Raw genomic sequence first — 16,045 nt, forward strand, 5'->3', positions numbered from 1 at the left:
CCGAGCGCGAAGTTAGGTTAGGTAGCGATATGCAAATTATGTGCGAACACGACATAATTATAATACTATGACTTGCAAATAAAATATTCTGTTTGTCCAATGAAATATGTATGTACTTATGTATATAGGGTACATATGTATGTATGTATGTTAATTTGTTTTGACACCCAACAAATTACCGCATAACCACATGCTATCCAAAAATAAAATTTTTGCAAATTAACAGATATACATACATACACATAAATGTACATAATTATATATAATGTAGTTGTAAAGGGTGATTTTTTAAGAGCTTGATAACTTCTTTTAAAAAAAAAACGCATAAAATTTGCAAAATCTCATCGGTTCTTTATTTGAAACGTTAGATTGGTTCATGACATTTACTTTTTGAAGATAATTTCATTTAAATGTTGACCGCGGCTGCGTCTTAGGTGGTCCATTCGGAAAGTCCAATTTTGGGCAACTTTTTCGAGCATTTCGGCCGGAATAGCCCGAATTTCTTCGGAAATGTTGTCTTCCAAAGCTGGAATAGTTGCTGGCTTATTTCTGTAGACTTTAGACTTGACGTAGCCCCACAAAAAATAGTCTAAAGGCGTTAAATCGCATGATCTTGGTGGCCAACTTACGGGTCCATTTCTTGAGATGAATTGTTGTCCGAAGTTTTCCCTCAAAATGGCCATAGAATCGCGAGCTGTGTGGCATGTAGCGCCATCTTGTTGAAACCACATGTCAACCAAGTTCAGTTCTTCCATTTTTGGCAACAAAAAGTTTGTTAGCATCGAACGATAGCGATCGCCATTCACCGTAATGTTGCGTCCAACAGCATCTTTGAAAAAATACGGTCCAATGATTCCACCAGCGTACAAACCACACCAAACAGTGCATTTTTCGGGATGCATGGGCAGTTCTTGAACGGCTTCTGGTTGCTCTTCACCCCAAATGCGGCAATTTTGCTTATTTACGTAGCCATTCAACCAGAAATGAGCCTCATCGCTGAACAAAATTTGTCGATAAACACATTTCGAACCGAACACTGATTTTGGTAATAAAATTCAATGATTTGCAAGCGTTGCTCGTTAGTAAGTCTATTCATGATGAAATGTCAAAGCATACTGAGCATCTTTCTCTTTGACACCATGTCTGAAATCCCACGTGATCTGTCAAATACTAATGCATGAAAATCCTAACCTCAAAAAAATCACCCGTTATTTGCCATACCACGAATTCTGTGTGGCGAATAACGTAAACAAAATCTGAGTTCCATAGCAACGTTGACCCCCATGGCAATTTTTTCGCAATAAAATAATAATTTGATAACAAAACTCTTGATAAACGCGTTGATAATCATAAAATAAACGTTAACAAAAGAGTAGGCAGAATAAAAAAACATTAACTTCGGTTGTAAATAAGCTACTTCACCCCTGACAAAAAAATGTTCCCATACAAAATTTCGGTCATGCAATTTGTATGGTAGATATGTATGTATGTATGTATATGCGATGGCAGTAGTGATGCGATCAAAAGAACAATTTGTTCAGAGATTATAGCGTTGGACAGTAATCTATGCCAAGTTTCTTGAAGATATCTTCTCAAATAAAATTTGTTCCATTTTGTTCGTTCAGTTAGCGCGGCAGCTATCTATATATTATGGTAGTTCGATATCGGCGATTTCGACAAAACAGCAGCTTCTTGGGGAGAAGACGAGTGAAAATTTTCAGATTGATATCTCGAAAACTGAGTCTGAGACACTAACACTATAACAAAGTCCGCCAAGGAGTACAAAAATTAAATTATCAAACGTTCGTTTGCTTTTCATACTTAAAGTGTAATACACGCATCGATGTGAATATTACATATGTATATGTAAATCATAAAGATGTGTGCACACAATCATTAGCCATACTGTACATATCCATTATTCCCTTTACTCGTGGGTGTGACGTGACGTTCTGTCACTTAAAAATGTGATGTATGTAAGTATATGACATAAAATTGTTTACATTGAAGAATGTTTAAGTTTGCGTGCATGATTATTATTATTAGGATATATGTATGTATGTATATTATTTTCCCCACGTATTCTTAAACTGTTCTAAACCCGCGGAGCGTAGCCCGCTCGCACCTTGTTGTCAAGGATCCCATTAAACATGATAACAATATAATGGAATAGTTAAATAAGCAATCTACATTTTTATTGACTTCGTAAATCAATTCATATTTTAATCTCGACGTTGGGATTTCTAATTTTTAATCCAAGATGACTGGGATTAAGAATAGAAAATGTACATATTTATTTTTTTATTATACCTGTAATGTGTAATTTTGTCGAATTACACTAGAGCACTGTAGTGCATTTAAGATAATAGCTCTGTGGGGGCTTTGGTTTAAAGGAGTGGAACACGTAGTACAAAAACTGTATGTACATACTATGTAAATCATTTGAGGATGACTTCAATGTCATTTTCGCTAACGGGCAGAAAAATTTAGTAATAAGGCCAAGTGAGTGACCTGTAGTATAAGTTAATTTAATTGTAATCCATTGACGATGTCGTCGAATAATGAATGTTAAATTCTTTCGAAACATTTCTAATATAAAGTTTTGTCAACAACTGAAGGTATTTCCCCAGCCTTTTTCATTGCATGTTGAAAGAGGATGAAATGTTCCCTTACACCCCTTTTTTCTTTTTTATGTAGCCATTCATTATCTGCGCAGATGTGTTCAAGATATTGAATGGTTAAGAAATTTTAAATTAAAACGGAGCTGCAAAACTACCAAAAGGAGCGTTTGCTGCCAGGCGTCACATAAACAAGCACCCTGCCTTACCAATAATTTATCGACTCTACATAGTAGTTACAGGGCTTGTCCGGAAAGTAATAGGACTAATTTTCTTCCGCCGCGACTGTACTGCGGAGCATCCGCGCACCGACTGGATTAGTTAGAGGGTATTCCTAACTAACGAAAGAGCGGCTGGTCAGTTGTCTCCGACATGTTTCAGTAAGTGGTGCAAGCCGAAAATACAGCGTTCTTTAGATCATGTTTGAATATGTCTGAAAGTGACCCCCAATTTTTGAATAACGTAATCACGGGTGACGGGTTATGGACCTTTAAGTATGATGCCGAGACAATCTTCCGTGTGGCACACGTCGGCGTCTTCTCGCCCAAAAAGGGAAGAATGAACAAATCTAAAGTGAAAACGATGCTCATTGTCTTTTTTGACATCATGCGCATCGTCCACCATGAATTTGTTCCTCCTGATCAAACCGTCAAAGCTAAATTCTCCGAAAATGCGACTTAAAGAATCACGTGCCATTTTAGAAGTTTGATTTATGGAAGGAATTTTGAAAGAACGTTGACTTCTATTGCAAATTCAAGAGTGCAAGTCATGGAGAACTTCGAGCTGTAGAAGATCAACTGTATATGTATGTATATAAATGTACCTATGTCAAATAATAAATAAAATGCATTTAATGGGTGCATTCACTTTTCTAACCTCTTTCCATAAACTGCTTGGGTAAACTTTATTTATACCATTGCTATATATGTACTTATGTATATATATTTACGTTACTCCTCCGTCGAGCCCCAAGCCTCACTCCGCGACAGAATCTTTAAAATGACTAAGTGAATTGTGTTCTTTGTATTTTGCATTTAATATTGATTGCAACAAATTGTTGTAATTCAGTTAAGTGGTGGAACGTCTGCTTTATACTTTAATATGATTACATACATACATATGTACATATTATATGCTAGTAATAGTTATCTTTTTTATGCTTTTACGGTTTCTATTTGTGGGTTCGTCGTGTTTTCATGCACTTTGTTCTCTTATTGGCACAAACTTTTTGCTTTTACTTTTTCTAATTTAGTTACGCACTATTTTTATTATACTCTTGCAACCGGTTGCTACAGAGTATAACAGTTTTGCTCACCTAACGGTTGTACGTATCACCTAAAACTACGCGAGATAGATATAGGGTTATATATGTACTATATATATTTATAAATGATCAGGGTGACAAGAAAAGTCGAAATCCGGTTGACTGTCTGTCTGTCTGTCCGTCCGTCCGTGCAAGCTGCAACTTGAACAAAAATTAAGATATCTTGATGAAACTTGGTAAGCGCGTGTCTTGGCAAAAAAAGGTACGAACATACATACATATCTTCTAAATCATTAAAGCTATAACAACGAAATTCGTCTAGCGCAAATATGATAATCCCGCTTACTCCCCATATAACGGTACTGAAGCACGATAAATGAATGACTAAATACGTCGAAGACATTAAATTTTACCTCCGAGCCGGGATCAAAATTGGACGATGGGCATAGCACCGCACACTTTTAGGTGAAATAACATATTTCAAGACCTCTCCGACCGATTTCAACAAAATTTAGTACGTGACATTCTGGCAATTTTTCAGGCATTTTTATGTTACAGTGTGGTGGAAATCGGACTACGGCCACACCTACTTCCCACAACACAATTTTAAATTCCATTTGAAACTTTCACTTTCCAGTATTCAAATCAATAATAAATTAATATATCAGAATAAAATTTTGCATTACCTTATGTTTAGAAATTACGTAAATCGCACCAAAACTGTTCAAGCCCCTAGGTACTGAATATTGTATGAACCCCGTGCTTATAGTTGACTTTCTACGGAAATATCGATAAATGTGTGGATATATAATGAAAATTCTGAGAGAATCCCTTCCTGATAGTAGTATGTATGTGTGCCACAAATGGGTTGAATACGGTCAATACTTCCCTTAGCCCCGATATGCCCAATATCAAGGTTTTCGTACTTCCGGGCGACTTTATACCGGATATATCGGCCAAAATGTAAGTTATCCTAATAAAATTGAGAGAGCTTTTTTTTACGTATAACTGTGCACATTTGTGCGCACAATAAATAAAATCGGATGAAAACTTGCCCTAGACCGCATATAATTCACCAGCCTTATGTACTTGAAGGTAGTTCATGGCTTTAATCCTTGAGAGTTGCAAATAGTCGGTTATACCCGAACTTAGCTCTTCCTTACTTATGTTTCCATCATTATTATTATTTCGTGGGTCAGCACTTATCCAATTAAACTGCACTCAGACCATTGTTCTGCTAATATTTATTTTCTTAGAAATCGGCACTATGCTCACTGCAGACGGCGCTTAGTGAATACAAGTTTTACAAGAAATATACATACAATACATAAATACATTCATATGCGATACTGACTACCTGCATATGTATATATTGTTGTCCTACACTGTTCTGCCGACAATATTTGTTACCTGCCGGCTCCATAAAGCCATTGCTTTAAACTTAGTTAAAGTTTTGCATCAAGTGTACTGGCAATCATACAAGGGTCTTACATGCAAATTCTGGGTTGCTCATACGGCATGGTAACGTTTGTATGCTCAACTTCAGCTGTTGGTGTATTTCGGTTAGATATTTTTTTCGGGCAAAAATTCTAAATTCTGCGGGCGTTTGTAAAAACAATCTATTTGGAAAAATAACGACCATCCTAATGTATGTAAATACATGGATACATTGGTGTACATATATGTACATACATAAGTATATGCAAATTATATGGCGTTCACAAGCATAAATATACGATGCGATGACTTGCAAGTAAAATATTCTGTTTGGTTATCAAATTAATTAAGTACATATGTATGTATGTTTGTATATAGTATGTAACTACATATCCAATAAACCGCGTGCTATTCAATAATAAAATTTTTACAAATTAACATATGTATGTATGTATGTATATATAGGCATTTACATACATATGTATTTATGTTATCTAAGTGATAATTATTTTCAGCATTAATTTAATGATATTCTTATACATTTTTATATGCCATACCATGAATAGGTGCCCCTGTATACCTCCTAGAAAAGTCTGTGTGGTGAATAAAGTAAAAAAAAACTAAGTACCATAGCAATTAAGTAATGTCCAATAAAATACTTATTTGATAATAAATTTCTTGATCAACGGGGTGGTAATCACAAATTAAACACAAGAGCACTCATAAACAAGAAAAAAAACGTTAACTTCGGTTGTAAATAATCTTTATTACCTCTGACAAAAATATTCTCATACCAGATTTTTGTCGTTTAGTATGTATGGTAGCTATTTGCTATAGTGGTCCGATCAGAACAATTTGTTCAGTAATTCACTGCTAAGTTTCGGAAAGATACAGCTATGTATATGTTATAGTGATCCCATATCGGCGGGTCCGACAAATGAGCAGTTTCTTGGGGTGAAGAGGAGTGAAAATTTTCAGATCGGTATTACAAAAACACAGACTGACATCGATCTAATATTATAAGTTATTTTCTCTCATGGAACTACTATTACATGACATAGCCGAGAGCGGTTAATCCTAAAACTACAACACCAGATAGTTAGAAATAATTTAAGGGATCGTCTCAGTGTGAAATTTTCGAAAAATATATTTTTGTTTGCTTGCATTATCGGATAGTGTCATTGTAGTAGCCCACCACCATTCTAGTAGGATCTGCAAGCTCGTCAGCTAGTTCATTCCCAGCTATTCCATTGTGATCTAGCACCTAGATAAGCTGCACTTGGTTGCAATCTAATGAGCTATTCAGCTGTTCTATGCACTCCTGCACAAATAGTGATTCAATCTCATACACTGAAAACGTATAAAGTGCCGCTTGACTATCGGTGACTATGGAGAAACTCTTATTACTATAACACAAACACCAACGGCAGAAAAAACTGTAGTACTTTAAGTAAAAAAATCTACTCCATTAAGGCATTTATTATTCAGTAATATAACAATGAAATCTTTTGGAAAATTGAGTTTAATTTATTTGCATCCACCCTACACACATATGTATGTATGTATACTTACTACAGCTTTGGACAACAGCCACTTGTTCCTATGCTCAGACCTCAAGAAAATGCTCACAGGAAAGGAATTTCGGAATTTAACAACAGGACTTTTTAGTCATCGCCACCAAACCAACTATGCCGCAGCCTAATTTATGTTTGATAATTAATTAATCAAGCTGCGAAAATATTAATGCCACAAAGGGTGCCTTTAATCAATTTGGGAATATTCTGCCTTAAACTTACACAATTTAGATTTAATTCATTCCGTTGATATGCGTCCAAGTGTGCGTTACGTAATTTGAGGGAGAAAAATAAATCAAACCGCAGTTGTTCTAATTTTAAAAAAATGTAAACAAACAAATGCTCAACCCTTTGGCAGTAAAGAAAATCCATGCCATGCATAGGTATAGGGTATTATGCAATGCTTGCGGCCGGTTAAAGTATTTAGCATTAAAACACCTTTGGCTTTACGCTATTTTTATCGTACATACATACATATGTAAGTGGGTATGCGCTGAGCATATTCGATGAATTAAAACGTCTTTTTCTGCCAAAAAATTGTATAAAAAAAAATTTCATAATATTAGATGAATTAAAAATTATAGGAAATGAGTATTCATTTTACCAAACTATAAATTTCACGAAATTTTGAGTAGATCTGAACCGTTGGCTTTACATTTGTTACCGGAACCCAAGCGCATTTTTATCCGATCAGAACTGTCAACTCGCCAGCATTCTTCTAAGTTACTTTAGGAATATTTTCTTTTGATCCAAAAAAAAAAGAAACAACAACATGAGATCCGGCAAATTTGTATGGGTATGTTTGCAAATACTATAAAAGTTTGATGGTTTTGGTTTTTCGCTCATGTCGAGCTGTTTTCTAAACTTTGAAATCTATCGTTCTTGGGCTGACGTCATTTTTTAATTTGACTTTTTATTACATCAATTTGTTCTTCAATGATTTCATTGCAGTTTGTAAGTGGAAATATTAATAAAAATTTGATTTAGTAGAACTTCTTTTTAGGAAGTTGAATTATTCTTTGATGGCTGAAAAGAGGATTCCTAGTATCATGCATATATGCGTTTTATGTATGTATAGAAAAAACATTTACTAATACAATTCGCAGTAACACAATTAAATAAATTTTAATTTTAAAAACCTTTTAACTTTTAGAGTACACAATATCTTATAAGTGAAATAATAAAATATGTAATGAATATGACAACTTGAGCGATAGCGCAAAATTGAAATAAGTAATTGCGTTTTTCCAAGAATTCCAATATTTCCATCGCCTCTTTAATTTGTGTCAATATATGCATTTGTCATATCTAAGAGCATTTAACAACAAGGGTAAAGGTAACGGTAAATATTTTACATTTGTCTACATGTATGTATATACATCAATACATATGTATGTATATACGAATACATAAATATGCAAAATAATAAATAAAATGCATTTAATGGGTGCATTCACTTTTCTAGCCTCCTTTCATAAACTACTTGGGTAGACTTATTCGCTTTCATTTCGCAATACATTTTTGCAAATATGGTACATATGTATGTACATACAGTACAGCACCAACCCTCACTCCGCAATAGAATCTTCAAAATGACCAAGTGAGTTGTGTTCTTTGTATTTTGCAGTTAGTATTGAATGCAATGAATTGTTGTAATTCAGTTAAGTGGTGGAACGTCTGCTTCATACTTTAATATTTTTACATATTATTACATACATATGTACATATGTATGTATATATGTATATTATTTACTAGCATATTTACCTTTTTTATGTTTTTACGGGTTCTATTTGTGGGTTCGTCGTGTTTTCATGCACTTTGTTCTCTTATTGGCACAAACTATTTTGCTTTTACTTTTTGTAAATCGGTTACGCACTATTTTTACTTTATTATAATTTTTTTCGAAGTCACCACTTCAATTCAAATTAAACTGCATTCTCGCGATTGTTCTGCGAATATTTTTCTTAGAAATCGGCACTATACTCACTGCAGACACCGCTTGGTGAATACAAGTTTTAAAAGAACTATGTACATACAATACATCCAGACATACATACATATGTACATATACGATGCCGTTGGGCCGGCTACATAAATATTGTTGTCCTACACTCTTCTGTAGACAATATTTGTTACCTGCCGCTACCGCTTGATTTCAATTGACAGCAAATTAAGTGGAAACAGTCCCAATATTGACTCAAATATGTTGGTATGTACATAGATATGTATGTATATAATAGTAAATACATATCATATATTTGGTTCGCATGCTTGAAGTTATGCATTCACACATTTGCAAATACATACATACTTGTGTACGAATAAATATTTAAATATGATAACTGACGTTCATAAATTGAACAAAAAAGTAATAAGAAAAAATTATGTTCACTGATTTCCACTCATTTTCCATTTGTGTGCGGTCAGCGAAACAGACATTGGCGCATGCAGTGCCGGCTACGCCTCACAAGAATCCGTTGAGGATGGCGTGAGCACATTACTTATTATGTATTAGTATTTATACATATGTGTATAAAAATCAAAGCGATAGCGACCAATGACCAAACGCGAATTGCCAATTGCATTCTTATGGAAAGAAATATGTGGTACTCAACGCTACTGTACATCTGCGTTAACCACAATTTTTTGTAAAGGAAAACACAAATCAAAACATAAACGCGCAAATTAGTTGTAACACCTTAATACGATTATGTAGTGTATTTATACCAATTTCAATTGGATTAGATTGTGCGTGTGTCGGTTTGACCAAATAATGATGTTTCACTCTAAATTTAGCAATTTTATTTCCACTTTTCGATAATTCAGCATTGCGCTTTAACTTTTTTCTACTTGTTACACAATTTATGCCATTAATTGAACTCAGCAATTTTATGCAAACCCAAATGATTTTATCACATTAGCACGTCACATAATACGCACCATACGCCAAAACTAATGACACACCACAAAAGACTAACAGTCACTGTCTACTTAGAATGCAGAAGCGAAATAACGCAAACGAAATAGCACAAAACCATTGACGGTATAGAAAACTGTTTTTTGGCAATGGACCCGGCAAATGTTATGCACACCTACAAGTAATGGCAAACACTTTTATGTACATATGCATATAATCACAAGTACATAGTACTATGTATTCATTAGCCAAAATGGGTAGGTTCTTATTTGTTGTTTTATTATTATTTCGCCTTACATCAATAACTGTCACAAATTGCTCTAAACTGGTGCTTTTCCGCACTTCCGTTTCCTCGTCCCTTTTTTCACTAACACCAAAAAATGCATTTACTATATATGTAGACATACGTAAATATGTACTTGTGTTTCAACATATGTATATACTTTTTCGCGAAAATCATCATACACCAAAATAAGAAAACAAAGAACCAAAAAAAATAAATAATGAAATCAGCAAAGTAGCTATTCTTATTTTCGCAAATTTTTCAAATTTAACCGCGTACACATCTTTCTAGCAGCCGCACACAGAGAATACTGAAAGAGAAATACTCACGAAAATAACAACGAACCAGCCCCATTGCCGGTAATTCCATCGGCGGAAGCAACTGTAGCGCCAAACTGATTCAATATACAGTGGTGCGCCACTAAACAAATATGCCATAAATATCAGAGATTATCTTACATTTTTTTGACCTATTGGATTTTTTTAAATATTTTTTTAATTCCTTCATTGAAGTCATTTGTGTTAATTACACCTTATATATTAGTTACTTTTTCGCTTTAAAATATGATTTTAACACAAATGTTGTATTATCGATCTCTGAAATTTACTTGATCGTGTTATTTGGAGCAATATTCCATAAATTTTAAATTTTACAAAAAAACAAAAAACGATTATCCGCTTTATTTATTATAAATAATTAAATCGCTTTATACATATGTATGAACATTTTATCGATAATTTCAAATCAATTACCATAGTGATGGCAAATTATCGATGATTTTTTTCTATTCAAGGCCACAAGTTTGTAACATTCAGAAGGAAACGGTGGAGCCCCGTTTGTCGATCTATATGCACGTCACTCAGTTTTGAGACTTTGGTCTGGAATTATGCGCACATTCTTTTCACACGTGAAGCTGCTTATTTGAAGAAACTGCAGTTATGGGACAATTATAGCACTGCCATATAAAATTAAATTTAGCGTGGGTTATTATTCAATGCAACCGTACAATCTCCGACGTATTGTTCAGATCAGACCACTATAGCATATATGTAGCTGTAATACAAACTTATCGATCAAAATTAATAATACATTTGTGAAGGCTAACGCTTTTATTTTTATATGCCAAACCGCCAATAAAATTATATTGAAAGTTCGACGTACATAAGTATGTTGTTTTGGGCTTAGATGTATGAAACATTAGTCCTCATAATACTATATACGGAATATAAATTAACCATAAATACGTTCTACTTATATAGTTTGGAGCATATTTTCAACTGATTGCACAGATAATACCGAGAATGCCAACTGTCAATATCCTGACCATTGATCTAATGGTAGCTTACCTTTATAATTGTTTAATATAAATATTTCTATTAAGTTTTAATATAATTTTTGTTTGACCTGAAACATTTGAAAATACTTAGGGAATGTAACTACCGTTACACCCAAATACCTTTAGTTTGTACAAGTGAATATTCCTGTATGAAATACACTGTAAAGTCCGATATGGCCTAATGTTAATTTTATAATAAACACTGAATTCAAATGCAATAATTCGCTACTTTGGTTGTTGAAGTGGCGGAAAACATTGCTTAAAGAATGCTGCCTACTTCAGTCATTGGCTTGATAAAAATTCGCGTCCATTCTGGTTACGATCATCTCGACTGTAGAAATAATCAATTTATACCAATTTCAGCTAACAATCACTGCACACTTTTAGTTGTATTTTATATTTTTTTATTTCACTTTTAAATACAAAAACGAAACATCCCTACGAATATAGATCACCGAGGTATCTTTTTAGGCAACCAAAGCCGAAGCGGTGCTGGATTCGTATTTCCAGTTGGGTGGCAGAACACTCTTTGTCTTATAGTAACGAGCCAAACGGTGGATTCTTGACTCAACCAGAATCAAACGGAATTTACCATCCTTGTCCTTGCGATTACGCTCCAAATGCTTGCGGATAGCAACAGCCTTCTTGATCATGTGGTATAAATCTTCAGGGATGTCGGGTTTCAGACCAACAGATTTCATGATACGCAGAATTTTGTTGCCATTGACGAAGCGTACCTGCGCAACACCATGCGAATCACGAAGAATTATACCTGTAGCACAAATAAGAAATTAGCATAGTCTCATAATTATAATTTTGACTCTCATGTTATACTAACCGATTTTGGAAGGAGTCATGCCCTTTTTGCCCAATTTTTTGATGTGTTCTTTCACATCCTCGGCATTCAATTTCAGCCATGAAGGCACCGTCCGTCTGTAGGGAAGCGCTGATTGGGAAATACCCTTACTGTTTAATAACAATCATAAGTGACACATGTAAAGGAAAAAAAATTTAATTAGTAAATATAACACCAAGTGTTAAGAAGGTTGCAATGAAGCAGCGAACGCCACATGGGCGCACTAGCAACATAAGATTTTTACGCAACAGCATTCTATTAAAACTTTCACATACAAAATATAAAGCACATAGAAATAATACACTGTTAAAATAATAAATTTGCGTAAAAATTATTATAAATTATAGTTAAAAACGAATTTTTACCCAGGAGCGTGCATACGACCCATCTTTACAGATTTTTATTCTACACCAAAAAGAAAGAATGGAACGGAAGTGGAGACTCATCACATTAATGGCCGCTACAATGCCGCCAACATAAGAAAAGTAACAAATGTCAAATGTAACCTAGAACAGTACAGAAGGTCTATTGTTTAAAAATAATGTATCTATTTTATATATGCGGCAAAGTTTTTTGTTCATAAACAAACGCGATAGCTAATCGTTAAATGTACCTTGAAATTTCTCAAATTTTTGCATTTATGTCATTTACTATTATATGTACTATTCTTTGTGCAATCAAATTTTTTTATTTTAAATTTTAATTCTACAAAATATAAAAGCCTTGATTAGTCACCCTGCTAGGAGACCTCTCGCAGTGCTGTCAACTAACGAATATGATCTCTCCTAAAATTCTCTCCAACAAACTCACACATTCAATTTATCGGCTTATTTTTCTATACATATACGTTAAACTAACAAACACTACAACAATAAATGCATACGCTTACAATTTGCTGCAGAAAAATGAAAATGGCTGAGTTTGTGTGAAGAAACTTTACTGCATTAGAAAAATTTCCACAAATATTTGGAGAAAAACTGGTGTAAAAATACTAAATTATAAAAAAAATTATTTTATCACTCCAAATGCGCATTGTGAAATTAAAAAGTGTTAAAATTTAAACATACAACAATAGAAAATAGCGTTTGAAAAAGTGCATATTTTTCTCGCTTAGAACAAGATAAATTGCAAAGATAGAATTTACGTATACAGAGGCCATAGCCATCAACTCAGTGAAAAAAGTATTACTCAATAGAGGTTTAATTTATTAATGGAACTATAATTTGAATACATTATCAAACTTTTAATTGAGTTTTGTAATATAAAATTACATTTGTGAAGTACTATCAAAATAGAAAAGGGACAAATATTATTTAGCCCTATTCGTGTAACGCATACACAAGATTAAAAAACTAAATAGCTCAAACGAAAAAGGGCATACCTATGTAGTTTGCTAATTTAATATCTATGTACATACCATTGTATTGTATATTGCAATAATTTAGAATGGCCGCCGATTCTGGTGATAGTGATATTGACCCACGTCCTTCGTGTAGCCAAAATCGACGTGTAACTCGAGGAAATACCAATCATGGTGGTGGTAATTGTACTGAAACTAGGAAAGGTAGAAAACGTCGCATCGTCATGCGCATCGAATTTGATGACAGTGGTGAAGATAGTTCTTCGACTTCAGAAATGTCGGGCGGAGATGGTCAAGTAGAAAACGGTAATAATAGTCAGCCACAATCATTCTCTACTATACCGCGAAAAACTCGCCAAAATAGTAAGCCTCTTGGAGGAAAAATTCCCATCAAAAATGATGGTTCCGATGATTCGGATAACATTCGTAGAAACAATACGCAGCGTCTTCGGAAAAGGCGTACAAATATGCTTAACATGGATGGAAGCGATTCGGATGAGTCTTCAAGTGGTAGTGAGGTAATGGATTATTTTTCGTTTATTAAAAAGTTGTTCAAAAACATACATATATATAAATGTATATGTATAAGACAGAAATGTATTGCTTTGATATTGGATGTGTGTATTGCGCATTGTCGTCCATTTTTATAGTTATAAAAGTACAATTTTTGTTACTGTCTAACCTAAAGTAATCGGTATAGAATAAATAACGTTTTCATCCAATGAATTCTGAAATCGTAAGTTATGACAAATATTCATATTTAAATGCTTGTTAAAATGATGTGTTTGGGTATATATAATTAAAATATTTTCAAACATTTAAATATTTTATTGGAACATACTGTATAAACTATTTACTATGTATACAAACATTAGGTTCAAAGCATTGATATACTTATTTATTTAGTGTTAATAAAAGTATTAACATTTGATTTGAAAATTAAACGGTATACTGTGGTTTTTTTTTAATTTGTTAATGTATATTTCGAATAAGAGCAAATACCTTAATTAAATAATTAAAAAAAATCATTAATTTATAGTATTTATATACAATACACATCTAATGTTTTTTTAAATTTTTTATATATAACCATGCTTTAACCATTATACCTAAAAGTATATATTTTTAAAGTATATATGGACATAGCTGTTATTGTTGAAATTTCTTCCTATTATGGAAATATGACATGAAATTGTTCAAAGGGCCGAATGTACACAGTGATGGTCAGAATACTGCTGTTTTCAAGGGAAGAGGAATACTACAATATATGTGAATTGATTCATAGATATATAATAAAAACAACAGTCTCGTTACAATATGTTTTGGAAGTTTTTTAGTCGTATAAATGTTTACTTTTCGTTTTATTTTAGCAATTGATTTATTAACATGTGTTATTCATAAAAGAAAGCTTAAAAAATTTATTCATTTTAATTTTTCTTAATTTTCTAAGGATTTGCATGTACTTACATACATATAGGTGGTCAAAATAAGAGTAGCTATAATTCAGCTGAGTAAAAAGTTTATTATAATTTAAATCTTAAAGATTTTCATAACAAAATTAATTTAAGTATAGAAAAAATAATTAATATTTAGTAGCGTCTCCTTTTTGGCTATAACTGCAGCAAATCGCCGATGCATTGAATCAATGCTTTTCCACATCGTTCATTTGGTATTGATTTCCATGCACGCTCAAGAGTTTCCCAAAGTTGATAATTATTAGTTGGATTAGCATCGGCAACTGCTTCCTTTAAGTGGCATCAAAAATTTTCTCTATGACCTTATTCCTATTTTTCTGAAACCGCAGCTGAGCAAACTTGCATGTGTGCTTTGGATCATTGTCTTGTTGAAGTACGATCTATTCCTTGATGTTGTTGTTGTTTTAACGGCTTGCTAATCCCCGTTAGGATGGTAAGGGTCGTTTGCGTTGTCGTCGAGGTCATCTAACGGTAGGCCCAAGAAACGTGCTGTTTCGACGGTGTCGGACCAAAGGGAGGAGAGTGTTAGATGAGTGGGGCTTGTAGGGCATGCAAAGAGGTGGCCAGTGTCATGCGGAGACTCGTTGCAAGCAGGACATTCGTTAGGTATGTCGGGGTCGATTCTGGATAGGTAGGAGTTTAACCTGCTACAGTATCCAGAACGAAGTTGCGCTTGGGTCAATCGCGTTTCTCGCGGCAACTGGAGCTCTTCGTCTGCAATAGGTGGTGGTTTGACTGCAAGAACGCCATTCACGGGAAGGGAGTCGGTGAAGGTGTTGATGGCGCCATGGTCAGTACCTGTCGAAAGACTGTTGTCTAACCTTTCGGTCAATCTATTCCTTGGTCTAATATATCGGTCCAACTCCTTTAAATGAATAACATGACTATGATGATTTTAAAGCATTTCGAATCATCTTCGGTCAA

At 33.9% G+C, this 16,045-nt stretch overlaps 3 protein-coding genes across 12 annotated transcripts in view; 1 reads left to right on the forward strand and 2 right to left on the reverse strand.

Moving 5' to 3' along the window:
• Positions 1–10,415, reverse strand: part of LOC105231580 (probable multidrug resistance-associated protein lethal(2)03659) — a 36,635-nt gene extending 26,220 nt beyond the window's left edge. Inside the window, exons 1-2 of one of the 9 annotated variants that reach the window (XM_011212955.4) lie at positions 10,219–10,415; positions 8,659–8,880 (exon numbers count right to left, since the gene is read on the reverse strand). The gene's annotated coding sequence lies outside the window, so the exon portion shown is untranslated. Of the gene's footprint in view, positions 1–8,658; positions 8,919–10,218 lie in introns of all 9 variants that reach the window. The other 8 variants (XM_029552570.2, XM_011212961.4, XM_011212956.4 and 5 more) reach the window with 8 other exon arrangements.
• Positions 10,416–11,811: 1,396 nt separating this feature from the next.
• On the reverse strand, positions 11,812–12,789 carry LOC105231578 (40S ribosomal protein S13). The gene is made up of 3 exons (XM_011212953.4): positions 12,652–12,789; positions 12,269–12,396; positions 11,812–12,202 (listed from the first exon to the last, which is right to left on the reverse strand). The coding sequence occupies exons 1-3, from the start codon at positions 12,672–12,674 to the stop codon at positions 11,898–11,900; spliced, it is 456 nt and encodes a 151-aa protein (XP_011211255.1). The 5' UTR covers positions 12,675–12,789; the 3' UTR covers positions 11,812–11,897.
• A 374-nt stretch (positions 12,790–13,163) lies between these two features.
• Positions 13,164–16,045, forward strand: part of LOC105231577 (uncharacterized) — a 32,232-nt gene continuing 29,350 nt past the window's right edge. For both annotated transcript variants that reach the window (XR_007423468.1, XM_049461182.1), the window contains exon 1: positions 13,164–14,164. Coding sequence is in view for 1 of the 2 variants with exons in the window: in XM_049461182.1 (XP_049317139.1) it covers positions 13,733–14,164 (432 nt within the window). In the remaining variant the exon portion in view is untranslated. The remainder of the gene's footprint in view (positions 14,165–16,045) is intronic.

Source organism: Bactrocera dorsalis, unplaced genomic scaffold, assembly GCF_023373825.1.
Source record: "Bactrocera dorsalis isolate Fly_Bdor unplaced genomic scaffold, ASM2337382v1 BdCtg011, whole genome shotgun sequence".
Taxonomy (NCBI): Eukaryota; Metazoa; Arthropoda; class Insecta; order Diptera; family Tephritidae; genus Bactrocera; species Bactrocera dorsalis.